Genomic DNA, 19701 nt, shown 5'->3' with positions numbered 1-19701 from the left:
GGACTTTAACCTGGTGTTGTGAGACTTCTTACTCTGTGGTGCATAATGGGTATATTATTTATGGATTTGTATTACAGTTGATGTTGTTTAATTCCAGAATAGTATTGTAACTACTCTGTATATTTTCCAGTCAAAGAGTCATCAGAGCACAAGATAAATCAATTCAGCAGCTTGAGTCCGTGCCAAGTCTCTGTCGGGGAATTCACTCAGTGCCATTTTTCCTCGATATCCCTGTTCCCCAGTACGTTTCATTCCTTCAAGTGCCCGACCAATTTTATTTTGAAATCACTGGTCGTCTCCACTTCCACCACTCTCATCGTCAGCGAGTTCCAGAACATGATTGCTTGCTCCCTAAGTCAAGTTCTTCCGCACCCACCTGTATCTCTAATCATGTAATAGAGTTCTGAATATTGCATACATTTTTAGTTCACTAAATATGCAAATTTTTTATATGCTTAGACACGAGCCTGTGTGAAGATTTCAGGAATATGTGTCCTGTACATGAAACAGTCAGCACGGATCTGTCGATTAGGATGAATCAGCACCCTCAGGACAATGTCTATTTCAGGTCCAGCAAAGTGAGAATGGAGGGAGAGTGTTTGGGATGGAGATTTACAAATTTTCAAGAATGAGACGAAAGAATGTTCCACAGAAACGAGAATTGTCTGTTCTGAGTTTTTATCCTGTACTGACAGCAATGATTTTTGTGAATTTCTTTCACAGTCTATTAGAAGGGGAGAATTTACAGACACAAATCTCTGACGTTAGAATCTGACAGAGTCACACAATTATTCAGGATCTGAATACCATCGGCATTTGAAACTAGAATGGGAAATGTTTGTCTGTTCCTTCAAACTGTTTAAACATCAGTGTGACTGGAAAATCACTGAGACACATCCACTCGAGTGAGAGTATTCCAGTGAACTGACTGTGGAAAGAGCTTTAACCAGTTACACAGTCTGGAAAAGATCGAAGGATTCACAGTGAGGAGAGTGGCCATGTATGTGTTACCTGTTATTATGTTTGAGATATTAAAAAGAGTCAACACAATGTGTGAGTTTGACGCAAAGCTGATTTATTTGACTTTTAGTGAGAATATTAGCCCCTAAAGTGGCTGGGGTTTATTACCAGTGTAAACGGACCCTAATGAAGATGGTTCAATCCTGAATGTGAAGAACAGCAACATCCAATCACTGTCGTTACTTGTGAACTCACTGGAGTCTCAGCAGGTGGATGAAGTCGTACATTCCTTCCCACACTCAGAGCAGGTGAATGGTCTCTCCCCAGTGTGAATTCGTTGGTGTACAGAGAGTTGAGAAGATCGCACAAGATCGCACCAGTCCCACAGTGAGAGCACCTGAATCAGTGTGAACACGTTGATGTCGCGTCAGTTCCCCAGAACGTTTATAGCACTTCTCACAGTCTGGGCATTTAAAAGGTCTCTCGTCAGTGTGAACTCGCTGGTGTGCAGTTAGTTGAGTTGATTGTCTGAACCCAGTCCCACAGTGAGAGCATCTGAAAGGTCTCTCGTCAGTGTGAACACGTTGATGGGACATCAGTTTCTCAGAGGTTTTGTAGCATTTCTCACAGTTTGGACATTTAAAAGGTTTCTTGTCTGTGTGAACTCGCTGGTGTGTCAGCAGGATCGATGAGGTAGTGAATCCCTTCCTACATTCAGAGCAGATAAATGGCCTCTCCCCAGTGTGAACTCGCTGGTGTTTCAGCAGGTCAGATGACTGAATGAATCCCTTCCCACAGTCGGAGCAGGTGAACGGCCTCTCCCCAGAGTGAACTCGCTGGTGAACAGTGAGGTCAGACGATCGTCTGAACCCAGTCCCACAGTGAGAGCACCGGAACGGTCTCTCCTCAGTGTGAACACGTTGATGGCGCATCAGTTCCCCAGAACTTTTATAGCACTTCCCACAGTCTGGACATTTGAAAGGTCTCTCGTCAGTGTGAACTCGCTGGTGACTCAGCAGGTGGGCTGAAATAGTGAATCCCTTCCCACACTCGGAGCAGGTGAATGGTCTCTCGCTGGAGTGAACTCGCTGGTGTGTGAACAGAGAGGATGACTGAGTGAATCCCTTCCCACATGTGGGGCAGGTGAATGGCCTCTCCCCAGTGTGACTGCGCCAATGCATTTCCAGCTTCGACGGGGAAATGAATCCCTTCCCACAGTCCCCACATTTCCACAGTTTCTCCTCAGTGTGACTGCGATTGTGTCTCCACAGGTCAGATGATTGTCTGAAGCCGTGTCCACACACACAACACGTGTACGGATTCTTCCCACTGTGAAATGTGCTTTTTCCTTCCATGTTCCAAATCTGATGATATCAAAGTTACGATAAATTGAGCCACTCCGTCAGCTTCCCAACGGCAAACTCTCCACTTTTGATACCCTGTAAAACTGATTTAAAACAGGAGACACAGAGTGAGAGAGAGAGAGAGCCCACACAAACACACAGGCAGCTTGTCAAACTCTCCCCTTCTAACACCCTGTAAAACTGATTTAAAACAGGAGACACGGAGTGAGAGAGAGAGAGCCCACACAAACACACAGGCAGCTTGTCAAACTCTCCCCTTCTAACACCCTGTAAAACTGATTGAAAACAGGAGACACAGAGTGAGAGAGAGAGAGCCCACACAAACACACAGGCAGCTTGTCAAACTCTCCCATTCTAACACCCTGTAAAACTGATTTAAAACAGGAGACACGGAGCGAGAGAGAGAGAGCCCACAGAAACACACAGGCAGCTTGTCAAACTCTCCTCTTCTAACACCCTGTAAAACTGATTTAAAACAGGAGACACGGAGTGAGAGAGAGAGAGCCCACAGAAACACACAGGCAGCTTGTCAAACTCTCCCCTTCTAACACCCTGTAAAACTGATTTAAAACAGGAGACTCGGAGTGAGAGAGAGCCCACAGAAACACACAGGCAGCTTGTCAAACTCTCCCCTTCTAACACCCTGTAAAACTGATTTAAAACAGGAGACTCGGAGTGAGAGAGAGAGAGCCCACACAAACACACAGGCAGCTTGTCAAACTGATCTGAATGAATCTGGGAATTTGTGGGGCCGGCGCTGAGAAACATTGACCATGAAAACTGCCGGATTGTCACAAAAACCCAACTGGCCTCAATGGGAGGAGAGAGAAGGAGGTGAAGGAGAGGGATTTTGTATTTCTACAAGACATATTAAGAGAGTAATTAGCAAAGCAAATTTGACCCCGAGCTTCATAAAGTGTGATATTGGTCTATAAACAGGGAAGTTATTCTGAATATTTATAAAGCTCTGGTCACCGCTCTTCAGGAAGGATAGAAAGATCCTTGAGAAGGTGCAGAGGAGATTTACCAGAATGGTTCCAGTAAAGGAGGTTGAGGGGAGATTTGATTCAGGTACACAAGATTCTGACAGGTTTCGATCAGGTGGATAAAGAAAATCTGTTTCCATTTGCTGATCGTACAAGGGCCAGGGGGACAGATTTAAGGTTTTGGGTAAAACCTTGATTGAACATAAGAACATAAGAAATAGGAGCAGGAGTAGGCCATCTCGCCCCTCGAGCCTGCCCCGCCATTCAATAAGATCATGGCTGATCTGACGTGGATCAGTTCCACTTACCCGCCTGATCCCCATAACCCTTAATTCCCTTACCGATCAGGAATCCATCCATCCGCGCTTTAAACATATTCAGCGAGGTAGCCTCCACCACCTCAGTGGGCAGAGAATTCCAGAGATTCACCACCCTCTGGGAGAAGAAGTTCCTCCTCAACTCTGTCTTAAACCGACCCCCCTTTATTTTGAGGCTGTGTCCTCTAGTTTTAACTTCCTTACTAAGTGGAAAGAATCTCTCCGCCTCCACCCTATCCAGCCCCCGCATTATCTTATAAGTCTCCATAAGATCCCCCCTCATCCTTCTAAACTCCAACGAGTACAAACCCAATCTCCTCAGCCTCTCCTCATAATCCAAACCCCTCATCTCCGGTATCAACCTGGTGAACCTTCTCTGCACTCCCTCCAATGCCAATATATCCTTCCTCATATAAGGGGACCAATACTGCACACAGTATTCCAGCTGCGGCCTCACCAATGCCCTGTACAGGTGCATCAAGACATCCCTGCTTTTATATTCTATCCCCCTCGCAATATAGGCCAACATCCCATTTGCCTTCTTGATCACCTGTTGTACCTGCAGACTGGGCTTTTGCGTCTCATGCACAAGGACCCCCAGGTCCCTTTGCACGGTAGCATGTTTTAATTTGTATCCATTGAGATAGTAATCCCATTTGTTATTATTTCCTCCAAAGTGTATAACCTCGCATTTATCAACGTTATACTCCATTTGCCATATCCTCGCCCACTCACTCAGCCTGTCCAAATCTCTCTGCAGATCTTCTCCGTCCTCCACACGATTCACTTTTCCACTTATCTTTGTGTCATCTGCAAACTTCGTTACCCTACACTCCGTCCCCTCCTCCAGATCATCTATATAAATGGTAAATAGTTGCGGCCCGAGTACCGATCCCTGCGGCACGCCACTAGTTACCTTCCTCCAACCGGAAAAACACCCATTTATTCCGACTCTTTGCTTCCTGTCGGATAGCCAGTCCCCAATCCACTTTAACACACTACCCCCAACTCCGTGTGCCCTAATCGTCTTCAGCAGCCTTTTATGGGGCACCCTATCAAACGCCTTTTGGAAATCCAAAAACACCGCATCCACCGGTTCTCCTCCATCAACCGCCCTAGTCACATCTTCATAAAAATCCAACATGTTCGTCAAGCACGACTTTCCCCTCATGAATCCATGCTGCGTCTGATTGATCGAACCATTTCTATCCAGCTGCCCTGCTATCTCCTCTTTAATAATGGATTCCAGCATTTTCCCTACTACAGACGTTAAGCTGACCGGCCTATAGTTACCCGCCTTTTGTCTCCTTCCTTTTTTAAACAGCGGCGTAACATTAGCCGTTTTCCAATCAACCGGCACTACCCCAGAATGCAACGAGTTTTGATAAATAATCACTAACGCATCCACTATTACCTCTGACATTTCTTTCAATACCCTGGGATGCATTCCATCCGGACCCGGGGACTTGTCCACCTTCAGTCCCATTAGTCTACCCAGCACTGCCTCTCTGGTAACATTAATTGTATTAAGTATTTCTCCTGCTGCCAACCCTCTATCGTTAATATTTGGCAAACTATTTGTGTCCTCCACCGTGAAGACCGACACAAAAAATTTATTTAAAGACTCAGCCATATCCTCATTTCCCACTATTAACTCCCCCCTCTCGTCCTCCAAGGGTCCAACATTCACTCTACCATTCACCATACAAGATCCTGAGGGGACTTGACAGGGTGGATGTGGAAAGGACATTTCCTCTTGTGGGAGAATTTTAAACTCGGCACCACAAACTAAGGGGTCACCCGTCTAAATTAGAGATGAGGATTTTTTTTCTCAAAGGATTGTGAGACTTTGGAATATTCTTCCTGCAAAGGTGGTTGAGGCAGAGTCCTGAATATCTTACAGCAGAGGTGGATAGGTTCTTGATAAGCAAGGAGGTGGAAGGTTATCGGGAGTAGGCAGGAACGTGAAGTTGAGATTAAAATGAGATCAGCCACAATCTTACTGAATGGGAGAGCGGGGCCGAGTGGCCGACTGCTGCTCCTAATTTGTATGTAAACAGTTGTTTCTGTCGTGTTATCACGTTCGCTTCACACGCGAAATGTGCCCGGTTCGAAATCGGGCCGAAACACTGTTGGATCTTTCTCATTAAACATGAGCAAAGTCTACATGATTGCTCAACATTTTGCGAATCTCAATGTTACATCAACTCAAATGCTTCTTTACAGTAAATGGCAGAACCCTTAAGGGTATTGATAGGCAGAGGGATCTGGGTGTACAGGCACACAGGTTACTGAAAGTGGCAACGCAGGTGGAGAAGGTAGTCAAGAAGGCAAATAGCGTGCTTGTCTTCATCGGCTGGGGCATTGAGATTAAAAATTGGCAAGTAATATTGCAGCTATATCGAACCTTGGTTAGGCCACACTTGGAATATAGTGTTCAATTCTGGTCGCCACACTACCAGAAGGATGTGGAGGCTTTGGAGAAGGTACAGAAAAGATTTATCAGGATGTTGCCTGGTATGGAGGGCATTAGCTATGAGGAGGGGTTGAAGAAACTTGGTTTATTCTCACTGGAACGACGGAGGTTGAGGGATGACCTGATACAAGTCTACAAGATTATGAGGGGCATGGATAGAGTGGATAATCAGAAGCTTTTTCCCAGGGTGGAAGAGTCAATTATTAGGGGTCACAGGTTTAGGTGCGAGGGGCAAGTTTTAAAGGAAATGTACGAGGCAAGTTTTTTTACACAGAGGGTGGTGGGTGCTTGGAACTCACTGCCGGGTGAGGTAGTGGAAGCAGATCTGATAGTGACTTTTAAGGGCTGTCTTGACAAATACATGAATAGGATGGGAATAGCGGGATATGGTCCCTGGAAGGGTAGGGGGTTTTAGTTCAGTCAGGCAGCAAGGTGATGCAGGCTTGGAGGGCCAAAGGGCCTGTTCCTGCACTATAATTTTCTTTGTTCTTTGTTTTGTTCTATAGTACAGGAGATGTGAGGAAGAGTGTTTTTAGACAGTGAGTGCGAATGACCCAAAACTTGCTGCCCATGATTGGCGTGGAAATGGACATGATGAATAATTTCAAAAGGAAATTGGATAGACATTGGAGGAAAAGAAATCTGCAAAGATATGAGGATAGAGCAGGGGAATGGGACTGGATTGCTCTAGGCAGATGACATGGACTCAATGGGCCAAATGGCCTCCTCTGTGCTATAATGACTTCCTGTAATCTCACCTTGTGATTTAACCTGGGGAGTTCAAATATCACTCAGGCAAATCTGTGCTACACTCCCTCCAAAGCCATTCTGTCCTTCCTAAGGTATGTTGCTCAGAACCAAGCACAGTTCTCCAGGATTTGTGAATCTCAGGGCTTTTCCAGTCACACTGAGACCTGAAATCTTCTCTCTCAGACAGAATCGACAAACCTGTTACCTTCCACATTCAGAAGCTGCTGATATCCAGGTCCTGATTTTTTCGAGTGACTCCGTCAGATCACGATGTGATGTTTGATTTGTGTTTCACGTCTGTCAATTCTCCACTTCCAGCACCCTGTAAATTTACAGAAACCATCACTGTCTGTCCAGGATAGAAATTCACAACATTCTCTACTCCATAATCGCCAACTGTGATTAAATGTATTCCTGGAGGTTTTATCACATCTTTTATGTTGCCCCCATCCTCCAACCTCATTCCACACTGCCTTCCTAGGCCAATTGGAAAGCAAAAAGACTCATCACGTTACAGGACGATTGATGGTCAACCAAACAACTTTTATCTTTTGTCAATATTTTAATACCCAGTGAAGAGAAATATTCAAACGAAATTACAAAAAAGTATATTTTTTAATGTCCAGACAATTTTCCAGAGATGCAGGTTTGAATCCCACAGTTCAAAGATGTGTAGGTTAGGTGGATTAGCCATGCTAAATGTACAGGGTTACAGGGATAGGGCTGGGTGATGGGCCAAATGGCTTCCTTCTGCACTGCGGGGATTCTATGATCCTATGGTACGGTGAATTTTGAATATAATTAAAATCTGGAACTAAAAGCCTACTGATAACCATGAAACCATTGTTCGTTGTTGTAAAAACCCATCTAGTTCACTAATGTCTTTGAGGGAAGGAAATCTGCTCTCCTTACCTGGTCTGGCTTATATGTGACTCCAGATCCACAGCAATGTGGTTGACTCTTAAAACGTCCTCTGAAACTTAGTTCAAGGACAAATAGGAATGGGTGATGAATGCTGGCCCAGCCAGGGACACCCACAGTGTGAATGAATTAGGAAAAATATCTGCCATCCTTACCCGGTCTGGTCTAACTATATATCAAGAGCAATGTGGTTGACTCTTAAAATGCCCTGAGATGGCCAAGCAAACCACTCAGTTCAAGGACAATTAGGGATAGACAATAAATGTTGGCCTAGTCAGCAATTTCCACATTCCCTGGACAAATAAAAAATTCCTGGAGACTTCAGTCCAATCCGGGAGAGTTGGTAACTGGTCCAGGCTCATAGCGCATGCGCCCTGCTGCACATTGTTCCTGTAAAGATGGCGGCCGCTAACCCGGGCCTGGAGTCGCTCAGCTCCGACTCTATTCGGTACCGATTGAAGCGATACCGGGAACATGTTATCTGAATTAAGGCATCCACTAGGTATTTATGAAGCCTCCCAGCCCACTCCGCTGCTTCTATCCCTCCCCGGTCACCCAGCGGCTCCATTACTGAACCTCACTCCATTGTTTCTGTCCGACTCCTCGCAGCTCCAGATACAGCCCGGCCTGCGCATGCTCCAGTCACAGCCCGGCCTGCGCATGCTCCAGTCAGAACCAGGTACTGCGCGTGCGCAATAATTGCAGTAATGTGGATAGGACACAGTCTCACCCGCAGAGAATGTTGGGTAATCACCTCACCATTCAAACCCATATTGTTCAATAGAAAATACGATTTGCGATCTGATTATGATTGGTACCATTGGGCCAAGGTTCAAATGTGTTACTTCAATTCATTTGGCAACTAAGCAGCATAGGCCTACCAGCACATTTCTGTCCTGGGTGTGATTGACAACATAACAATCACCTGCATTTAGATGTGAACTCGCTGGGGTGAACAAGTGATTTGTGCCTTCATAGACAGAGCAGTTAAACTATCCCTCGCCAATTAGAGGGGTAGTTAAAATGCTTTGAGCTTTTAAAGTTATAGAGTGTTAACCACTGAGGAAATCCCTTTGCGAACGTTAAGTGTTTGAGTGGTCTTCCTCTGGTGTAATTGTGCTGTTCTATCGGTAAATGGGATGACTGAGTCAATTTTCACATTCAGCTGGGAAATAATTTGTTGATGGTGGGATTTAATCCAAAGGTTTACAGCTCAGACGGAAATCTCAAAAATTGGGCAAAAAATGCTGGCCTTGCCAGCAATGCCCACACCCCACGAATTATTATTATTTTTAAATAGTTCCTTTTGAAGTGCTCTCCATCTCCCTGTCTCCTTCTTCCTCAAAGCATCAAACTTAAGGGAAAAGCATATAGCTACACAGAGGTGAGTGGCAGGTCAGATGATTGGCTGGAATATAAAGAACAGTAGAGAATGACTAAAAGGTTAATTGGAAGAAAAACATTAGAGTATGAGAGGAAGTTAGCTGTTAATGTAAAAATGAATAGCAAGAGTTTCTATAGGTATTCGAAAAGGAAAAGAGGAATAAGGTGAGTGTTGGCTCTCAAGAAAATGAGAATGGGGAGTAATAGTAGATAATAAATGGCCAATGAAATAAACAAATCTTTGCTTCTGTCTTCACTATAGAAAATACAAAACCAGCCAGTCCTAGCCGTAAATCAGGAGGTGGAAGGGAGAGAGGAACTAGGAGAAATTACAATGACGTGGGAAGCTGTACTGAGCTGCAGCTGACAAGTCTCTGGGTCACGATGGAATTCATCCTAGCATCTTAAGAAGGTGGTTAATGAGATAGTGACAGTAGATTTGTTGGTGTTAATTTTCCAAAGTTCCCTAGATTCTGGAGAGGTTCCATCAGACTGGAAAGTAGCAAATATAAGCCCTCTAATTCAAGAATGGATGGTGGCATAAGACAGGAAATTTAGGCCAGTTCGATAGACATCTGTTGTGGGGAAGATGTTAGAATCAATCATTAAAGAGGTTATAGCTGGCCACTTTGGAAAAACTCAAGGTAATCAGGAAGAGTTAGCATGGTTTAATGAGATTGTGTTTAACCAATTGGAGTTCTTTGAAGAAGTAACGTGTGGATAGAAGGGAACCTGTGGATCTGCTGAATTGAATTCCAGAAAACATGTGATAAGGTGCCACATCAAAGGTTATCATGGAAAACAAAAGCTAGTAGTGCAGGGGGTAACATATTACCCCCTGCACTGCTTCTGATAGAAGATTCGCTGTCAGAAAGTAGAGAGAATGCATATTTATTGTTTAACATGGGAATGGAGGTGAATGTAATGCTGAGACCAGTAGCAATCTGTGTGGTTGTTCTTGATGCTGTCAGAGTGAGTTCACCCTCACAGGCAGGAAGACTGTTCACTGTGATAACATCAAACTGACGCCGGCTGTTTCATTCTCAGGTAACACAACTTCCTGTTTCTCTGCTGCCGGTTCCAAACCTCACATCTCACTTCTGAGCAGAAAATAAATCCAGGGACCACAATCTGGTGAGAACATCTGTCAATGCGGCCGATATCTGTCCACAGAGTCAGGGCAGAGTCACACTGATCACATTGCGGTGACATTTACAAATGAGCCTATTATTTCTGTTCAGAGTTTCCATTCCCAGATATAACTGGCTGTGTTTGTGGATCAGTCAGAGTTCGCTCTGATCCCCATAGCCGGGAACTGATAGCCTGCTCCCTTATATTTTATATCATTGTGTGTTGCTTGTTTCCTGTTTCTCAGCTTTTATCTTTGACAACCTCATCTTTCTGCTTTTTAAAATCTCTCTCAATTTTTCTCTCAGTCTTTCTGTCTCTCCTTTCCTCTGTATCTTTCTCAGGTTTTGTGTGTTCCTATTTAATCAAGATGTTCAAAATCATGAAGGGTTTCTGATTGATTATGGAAGGAAAATCAGGGAGAAAAGCAGAAAACCTCGGCAGGTCCTGCAGCATCTGTTCAGAGAGAAACAGTTAACATTTTGAGTCCATATGATTCTTCAGGACAGGAAAAACGTGGGTTTTTAGATCAGGGAATATGATGGGGAGATTTAATAGAGATGTTTAAAATGACAAATGATTTATGATAGTGTCAATGGAGAGGAACTGTTTCCCAGGAGCAGGAGGGTCTGTAAGCAGAGGACACAGAGATTTAACATAATTGACAGCCTAACTTTAGGGCATGATAAGGAGATTGTTTTACACAATGATTTGATGTGATCTGGAATGCACAAACTGACAGGTGCTAGAAGCAGGTTTGATAGTGACTTTCAAAGGGAATTGGATAAATACTTGCAGAAGGTAAATTGGCAGAGTGATGGTGAATGGGATTAATTGGACAGTTCACTCGTCTTTGTGACATTCTGAATATTTCTATTTGACTTTATGTGGAATTTGCACATTCTCTCCATGTCCGCGTGGAGAAGCAACTGGGTTTTTATGACAATCCAGCAGCTTCATGGTGACTATTTCCTCCTGCTGGCCCCAGAAATTACCAGATTCATTCAGCTCAATTTGACAACCTGCCTTTGTGTTGTTGTGGGTTCTCTCTCACTCCCTTTTTTCTGTTTTAAATCAATTTCACAGGGTTTTAGAAGGGGACGATTTGCGGTCTGGTCTCAAACAAAACATCACATCAGGATCTGACGGAGTCACCCTTAATATCATAGCCTGAATATCACTGGACTTTGAACATGGAAGGAGAAAGCATTCGTCACAGTGGGGAGAAACCATACACGTGTTCTGTGTGTGGACGAGGCTTCAACCAATCATCTGATCTGTCAAAGCACGAATGCAGTCACAGCGGGGGGATGACTTGGAAATGTGAGGAATGTGCAGCAGTATTCAGATCCTCAGCTGAGCTGGAAACTCACCAGTGTGCTCACACTGGGGAAAGACCAATCAGCTGCTCTGAGTGTGGGAAAGGATTCAGTCACTTATCCCAGCTAATGATACACCAGCGAGTTCACACTGGGGAGAGACCATTCACCTGTTGTGAGTGTGGGAAGAAATTCACTCAGTCATCCAACTTACGGACACACCAGCGAGGTCATTCAGGGGAGAAACCATTTACCTGCTCCAGATGTGGAAAGAAATTCCCTCATTTGTCTCATCTGCTGGCTCACCAGCAAGTTCACACTGACCAGAAACCTTTTAATTGTTCAGACTGCGGGAAATGTTTTAAAAGTTCCAGGGAACTGTTGTCCCATCAACGTGTTCACACTGATGAGAAACCATTCAGGTGCTCTCATTGTGGGACTGGGTTCAGACATTCATCTCATCTCATTGTACACCAGCGAGTTCACACTGGGGAGAGGCCGTTCACCTGCTCTGACTGTGGGAAGGGATTCACTCAGTTATCCAACCTGCTGACACACCAGCGAGGCCACACTGAAGAGAAACCGTTCACCTGTTCCCAATGTGGGAAGGGATTCACTCGATCATCTGACCTCCTGACACATCAGCTTGTTCACACTGGGGAGAGACCGTTCACATGCTCCAAGTGTGGAAAGGGATTCACTACCTCATCGCACTTGCTGAGACACCAGCGAATTCACTCTGGCGAGAGGCGGTTCATCTGCTCCGAGTGTGGGAAGGGATTCACTCAGTCATCTGACCTGCTGACCCACCAGCGAATTCATGAGTAACTACAATGATTAGATTTTGTGGTTAATCAAGTCAGGAATGAACATTGCTGATCAGGGTCTATTTCTGCTGATAATAAACTCCAGCCTACTTATAGATGTTAATATTCTCGATAAAAGTCAAATAAATCAGCTTTATGTTAAATACCAATGTCTGAATCTTTTAACATCACAAACACAAGGTAGTTCCTTTTCAAAGGCTCCCTCAAGCTCTCTGTCCTCTCCAACACTCTCTCCTGGTTAAAAGTGATTGTTATAATCTGCCTCTCCAATCATGGTTTTGTCCATTTATCCAAATATTTCCCATGTGACTCCGTTTTTTCTTTCTCAAACTCCTCTGAAGCATAGTGGGATGTTTTATTACATTAAACATGTTCTATAAAGACATAAGAACTAGGAGCAGGTGTAGGCCATCTGGCCCCTCGAGCCTGCTCCGCCATTCAATAAGATCATTGATCTTTTTGTGGACTCAGCTCCGCTTACCCACCCACTGACCATAACCCTTAATTCATTTACTGTTCAAACATTTATCTATCTGGCCTTGAAAACATTCAATGAGGTAGCCTCAACTGCTTCAGTGGACAGGGAATTCCACAGATTCACAAGTTCCTCCTCAACTCAGTCCTAAATCTGCTCTGCCTTATTTTGAGGCCATGACCCCTAGTTCTAGTTTCACCTGCCAATGGAAACAACCTCCTTATTTCTATCTTATCCATTCCCTTCATAATCTTATATGTTTCTATAAGATCTCCCCTCATTCTTCTGAATTCCAATGAGTATAGTCCCAGTCTACTTAGTCTTTCTCCAAAAGCCAACCCTCTCAATTCCAGAATCAACCTCATGAACTTCCTCTGCACCCCCTCCAGTGTCAGGATATCCTTTCTCAAATAAGGAGACCAAAACTGTACATAGTACTCCAGGTGTGGCCTCACCAACAACTTATACAAGTTGTTACTGTTTCTCAAGTCAGTTTGTACACAGTAAGATTCCACAAACAGCAGTCAGACCGATTGAAGAAGGGAAAGGGTTAATGTATTTTGTACCTAAAAGGTTGAACTTTGTACTTAGAATGTATCACAAGCATGACCCTTCATTATGGCTAATCCCCTTGTTTATAGTGCTTCAGGCATGAATATAAGTTATTTATTCATGGTTTCATTCTTTAACTTCATTCTTATAAAGACAGACAGCAAAATATCAATGTAATGTTTGTAAAGTCTTACCTTTTCTACAAGCTTGTCTGTGGTTTGAGGAAGGAAGGCAATTACAAGATGTGGAGCATGATAACGGCCATTTAAAGGAGGACTCCCGCTGGGCCAGCTACAATTGTGCCGGTAACTTCAAAGGAAGGGCCGTGGAAGAGCAGGAAACCTCAGACTGTATCGTGACTACAGCTGCCAGAGAACTGGACTTTGATTCATGACCAGACCAGTGTTTGTGTCGTGACTGGTGCTGGGAGCCATAATGTATATATATCCCCACTTTTCTGTGTTCAGGGAGAACTTTGGCTTCCGCTTTCAAGGGGTCAAGTTCTCCCGTGAGCTTGTGAGAATAAAGCCTACTTTATTTTGACTCATACCAGCCTCAGAGGTATTTTTTACCTACTACACCGACTAACCCATAGTAGTGTTAGTTAAGGCAGGAATGTTGGTCCCACTGCAGCAGGAGAACTCCCCTGTGGACAGTCTGTGGAGTTTTTGAGCTCTCCTGAGCTGAGAGTGGATCTGATTGAACTGTCAGGCCTGCAGTGGACCTTGAAGAACCGCTGTCTGGGATCTTTCCTCTCGATTCACTGATTCAAATCTTTTTGGCCAACCAAATAAACTAACTTAAATTTCAATTCACTCACTCCCAGCTAAAGTTGTTCCTGATCAGTCACATAATTAACTTTGAATATCAATCCCTATTTAACCTTTGGAGCAAAATCTACAAAATCAAAATCAGCTGTAAAAGAGAAAGAAAGTTCTTGTGTTCATTCAGAAACTTTCACACCCTTAGAGCATCCCAAAGTGATTCAGTCAATGATAGATTTTGGAAGGAAGAATGAGGAGAGGCAGAATAAACTAAATGGGACAATTTTAAACAGAATGCAGGAATGCAGTGACTTGGGAGTGGATGTAAACAAATGCTTTACTGTGACAGGACAAGTTGATCAAGCTGTTTAAATATAAAACTAATAGGTTCTCCGTTTATTAATGGAGACATGGAGTACAAAAGCAAGACAATTATAGTAAATCTTAATAAATCACTGATTAATCCCCAGCTGAAATATTGTGTTCAATGCTGAGCACCGCACTTTGGGAAAGATGTCAAGGTCTTGGAGAGGGTGCAGGGAAAATTTCCCAGAATAGTATCAGGGATGAGAGGTTTTAGTTCTGTGGAGAGACTGCAGCAGCTGGGATTGTTCTTATTCAAGCTGAGAAGGTTAAGGAATGATTTAATAGAGGTGTGGATTTTTAAAAAACATTTCCCATCTACATCGGGAGAAATTGTTTCCATTGTGGGGATGGTTGGTAACCACAGAACCCGGATTTAAAATAATTAGCAAAATATCCAGGATGGAGATGAGAGATTATTTTACTCAGTGAATTATGACGATCTGGAACACATTGTCTGAATGACTGGTGGAGATCCAACAGTAACTTTCAGAAGTGATTTAGACTGATCGCTCTGCTTGTGAGTCTTTGGCACATTCACAAACCTACTCTGTAGCCATGGCAACAGACACTCGATTTCAGCAACTTGTGTGGAATTTCCATTTTAATGTGTCATCATTCATTGTACATTAGGCCACATCTATAAACCTGTTTCTCACATGTCCAGTGAAGAGGGACAAGTGTGGATGGATGGATCACTTTGAGAAGTTCTTTGCTGTCTGATGTGATTTACCCTCTCAAAGGCCCATTCATAAACCTTATTTTTGGGGTCTTACATCAATCACTTATTCAATTGTCCATTAGTCAAGCACAGATAATCAAGGTAATCCCTCCTATTCCCATCGGATATTCATGAAGTCATTTTGTGACTCATTGCTTGCTCGGACATCCGGCTTAATCGTTACTCAGACAGTTGGTTTCCATGTGAGTCATGACAACCCCCCAAGCCGATCAAGTTTGTCTTGTTTCAGATTCTGTGCTACAGAAGTGTCTTTGGCAGAGACAACAGGTCCACACTGTCCTGTGTTTATCAACCCAGGAAGCTTTCCTGATAAGAAAAGGAGTGAGAGAGAGACCCCCATAATAGTCAATACATTTCCAAAGGTTTATATAAGGTTATTGGTGATTTCTTAAAGATGTCCCCACCAAGAGAGGGATTATCTTTATTGACATCTCAACTGATTTCAGACTAACCTCACCATTTTAAGCTGTTTCCAAGCTTGCTTTCCTAATTTCTGAATGACATTCCCTGGATAACAGACTGAAGCGACTCGAATGATCAGAATCAGCCACACAAATCCATAAGCTGCCATCGAGAGTAAATGTCAAAACTTTTCCAGTAAGTGTGATAAGTGTTGACTTAGATTCATCCTCCCCACCTGCAGATCATCTTTCACAATTCTAAATTATTGACATGCTGTAAATACATCTGGTTCAAACATAAGTTCATGCACGAACTTTAAAGATTCTCCGGGTCTCTGTTCACTTGCATCCACCTTGTGGATATTTTCTAACTGATTCTGGACCTCATCAATTTGTCCTTTCTGAACCGGTTTAGAAATCCTATTGAGGATATACTCGTAATCCGTGTCACCCTCTTCTCCAATCCACAGGATATCTCTCACCCCCGGCCGGCCTGTTTTCTCTCAGACTATCTATCAGTCATTCCCTGTAGTGAGGCAGTGCCATTGTATAGTCCTGGCTTCACTTAGGAACTTCTCCATTCATATTTAACGAAAACTGATCCCACTCCGAACACCACTTGTAAGATTTAGCTTCACAAATCACAGATTACCCAAAAAGGGTGTTGAGCTCAGAAGTGACTTAAAGTATTTCATTGAGGAACAACAGTTTAAGTGTGATGCAGAAGCTAAATAAACAGGAAAAACCCACAAACTGACAGGTGAGAATGGTTTACCAGTCCCAGAGGACAAAGAGGGTGACACAGAGAGAGTGCTGGTCTCTGTAGCTGGTGGCTGCAGTCTCCTCTGAATGGTTAACTGTTGTGAGCCAGAATGTGGGTATTGGGCTGAAGTCAGTACGGATCACTTCAAAATCTCTTCACTCTCGAGAGCCTGTTTTAACCTTCACGCAGACAGTTAGATTACATGAGGGTCATGAGATTGAAGGCCTGTGCTGCAAACAGAGTTAACAGGTCTGTCCTGTGTTTGTCAGCCAGTAACCTGCTGTGGAAGCTTTCTTCATAACACAGTGAGCTACTTCTATAATAATCCAGAAATTTCTTCAGATTTTATAGGGTTATCGGACAGAGATTTTTTTTTCAGCCTAGTACTTGGAGTGGAACTTGTGTGCACTCCCGAGCTGAGGGGAATACTTTTTTGATTTGATTTGATTTATTGTCACATGTATTAGTATACAGTGAAAAGTATTGTTTCTTGTGCGCTATACAGACAAGCATACTGTTCATAAAGAAGGAAACGAGAGTGCAGAATGTAGTGTTACAATCACAGCCAGTCATAGCTAGGGTGCAGAGAAGGATCAACTTAATGTGAGGTAGGTGCATTCAAAAGTCTGATGGCAGCAGGGAAGAAGCTGTTCTTGAGTCAGTTATGTGTGACCTCAAACTTTTGTATCTTTTTCCCCGAGGAAAGAAGGTGGAAGAAAATATGTCTGGAGTGCATGGTGTCCTTAATTATGCTGGCTGCTTTGCCCAGGCAGCGGGAAGTGTAGACAGAGTCAATGGATGGGAGGCTGGTTTGCGTGATGGATTGGGCTACATTCACGACCTTTTGTAGTTTCTTGCGTCTTGGGCAGAGCAGGAGCCATACCAAGCTGTGATACAACCAGAAAGAATGCTTTCTTTGGTGCATCCGTAAAAGTTGGTGAGAGTCGTAGTTGACATGCCAAATTTCCTTCGTCTTCTGAGAAAGTAGAGGCACTGGTGGGCTTTCTTAACTATAGTGTCGGTGTGAGGGGACCAGGACAGGTTGTTGGTGATCTGGATACCTAAAAATTTGAAGCACTCGACCCTTTCTACTTCGTCCCTGTTGATGTAGACAGGGGCATGTTCTCCTTTACGCTTCCTGAAGTCGATGACAATCTCCTTCGTTTTGTTGACATTAGAAGATAGAACATAGAACAGTATAGCACAGAATAGGCCCTTCAGCCCTCAATGTTGTGCCGAGCTTTATCTGAAACCAAGATCAAGCTTTCCCACTCCCTATCATCCTGGTGTGCTCCATGTGCCTTTCCAACAACCGCTTAAATGTTCCGAAAGTGGCTGACTCCACTATCACTGCAGGCAGTCCATTCCACACATTGAGGGAGAGATTATTGTTGCCGCACCAGTTTACCAGATTCTCTATCTCATTCCTGTACTCTGTCTCGTCAGTGTTTGAGATCCGACCCAGTACTGTGGTGTCATAAGCAAACTTGAAAATCGAAATTCTGTACCCACAGGAGGGGTAAGATTTGGGAACTCACGATTCTCCATCAATTCTCATTCCCCTTCTTTCTGGTGGATAATGGAGGTGTCACTGTGTGTAATGTGCAGGTCAGTAAGAATTCTCAGCAAGGATTAATCAGCACTTTCTAATTGGAAATGTTCATCAGGAGAACCTCTCAGGCACTGAATTGTAGAGTTTGTACCAAAGATCAATTTAGGATTGAAGTAAAAGTTCAGAATCTTGTTGTAAACTAATTTCTGATGAGAGTTGCTGAGTTATGGGGAAAGATCAGAGGCAGCGGTTCTTAAAGGGAAGCTGCAGCCCTGAGAACACAATCAGCTCTAGATCTAGAATTTTAAACTTCAGCCCAGTTACAGGGATTATTAACATCAACGAAACAAAATCCAAACCAGATAAAACTAGAACCAGAGGGCACAACCTCAGGCTAAAGGGACAATCCTTTAAAACAGAGATGAGGAGGAATTTCTTCAGCCAGGAAATGGTGAATCTGTGGAACTCTTTGCCACAGAAGGCTGTGGAGGCCAGTCATTGAGTGTCTTTAAGACAGAGATAGATCAGGGATCAGGGGTTATGGGGAAAAGGCAGGAGAATGGGATGAGAAAAAAAATCAGCCGATTGAATGGCGGAGCAGACTCGATGGGCCGAGTGGCCTAATTCTGCTCCTATGTCTTATGGTCTTATGAACTGTCAGTATTGAACTGCACTAACAGCAGAATCCAATCCCTGCAGTTAATTGTGAACTCGTTGGTGCCTCAGCAGGCTGCCAGACTGAGTGAATCCCTTCCCACACTCGGAGCAGGTGAATGGCCTCTCCCTTGTGTGAACATGCTGGTGTCTCCTCAGGTGCGATGAAGAAGTGAATTTGTTCCCACACTCAGAGCAGGTGAATGGTCTCTCTCCAGTGTGTGTTCGCTGGTGTGTCTGCAGGTGAGATAACTGAGCAAATTTATTCCCACACTCAGAGCAGATGAATGGCTTCTCCCCAGTGTGAACTCGCTGGTGTACACTGAGCTGGGCTGAAGACCTGAATCTCTTTCCACAGGAAGTGCAGCTGAACAGCTTTTCCTCAGTGTGAATTCGCTGGTGACTTAGCAAATCAGAGGGCCCAGTGAATCCTTTCCCACATACAGGGCAGGTGAATGGTCTCTCCCCAATGTGAACTTGCTGGTGTTTCAGCAGATTGGATGACTGAATGAATCCTTTCCCACACTCAGAGCAGGTGAACTGTGTCTCTCCAGTGTGAACTCGCTGGTGTCTCCGCAGGTCAGATAACTGAGTGAATCCTTTTCCACACTCCAAGCAGATGAATGGCCTCTCCCCAGTGTGAAACCGCTGGTGTGTTAGCAATTGGGATGACTGAGTGAATCCTTTCCCACACTCTGAGCAGATGAACGGCCTCTCCCCAGTGTGACTGCGCTGATGAATTTCCAGCAGGGATGGAGAATTGAATCCTTTCCCACACTCCCCACATTTCCACGGTTTCTCCATGGTGTTGGTGTCCTTGTGTCCCTCCAGGTTGGATGATCAGTTGAAGCCTCATTAACACACAGAACACGTGGACAATTTCTCGTCACTGTGAACTGTGTGATGTTTTTTCAGGCTGTGTAACTGGTTCAAGCTCTTTCCACAGTCAGTTCACTGAAACACTCTCTCTCGGGTGTGTGTGTGTCTCGGTGCTTTTCCAGTCA

At 44.0% G+C, this 19701-nt stretch overlaps 4 protein-coding genes across 4 annotated transcripts in view; 1 reads left to right on the top strand and 3 right to left on the bottom strand.

Annotated features, from left to right (window-relative positions):
• The window catches only part of LOC144485223 (uncharacterized), a 92220-nt gene that overhangs the window by 8952 nt on the left and 63567 nt on the right, over window positions 1–19701 (bottom strand). The gene's annotated exons all lie outside the window — the stretch shown is intronic.
• Window positions 1–19701, bottom strand: part of LOC144485203 (uncharacterized) — a 247144-nt gene that overhangs the window by 179124 nt on the left and 48319 nt on the right. The gene's annotated exons all lie outside the window — the stretch shown is intronic.
• Window positions 1061–19501, bottom strand: LOC144485213 (uncharacterized). The gene is made up of 2 exons (XM_078203423.1): window positions 18755–19501; window positions 1061–2324 (listed from the first exon to the last, which is right to left on the bottom strand). Exons 1-2 carry the CDS (start codon window positions 19499–19501, stop codon window positions 1260–1262), a joined length of 1812 nt encoding a protein of 603 aa, XP_078059549.1. The 3' UTR covers window positions 1061–1259.
• Window positions 8161–13142, top strand: LOC144485200 (uncharacterized). Its single transcript, XM_078203406.1, has 4 exons — window positions 8161–8276; window positions 8384–8453; window positions 10205–10291; window positions 11372–13142. Exon 4 carries the CDS (start codon window positions 11479–11481, stop codon window positions 12430–12432), a length of 954 nt encoding a protein of 317 aa, XP_078059532.1. The 5' UTR covers window positions 8161–8276; window positions 8384–8453; window positions 10205–10291; window positions 11372–11478; the 3' UTR covers window positions 12433–13142.

This window comes from Mustelus asterias, unplaced genomic scaffold (assembly GCF_964213995.1).
Source record: "Mustelus asterias unplaced genomic scaffold, sMusAst1.hap1.1 HAP1_SCAFFOLD_171, whole genome shotgun sequence".
NCBI classification, from domain to species: Eukaryota; Metazoa; Chordata; class Chondrichthyes; order Carcharhiniformes; family Triakidae; genus Mustelus; species Mustelus asterias.
Note: the sequence above shows the minus strand (reverse complement) of the source record. Positions and strands in the feature narration are given on the sequence as shown.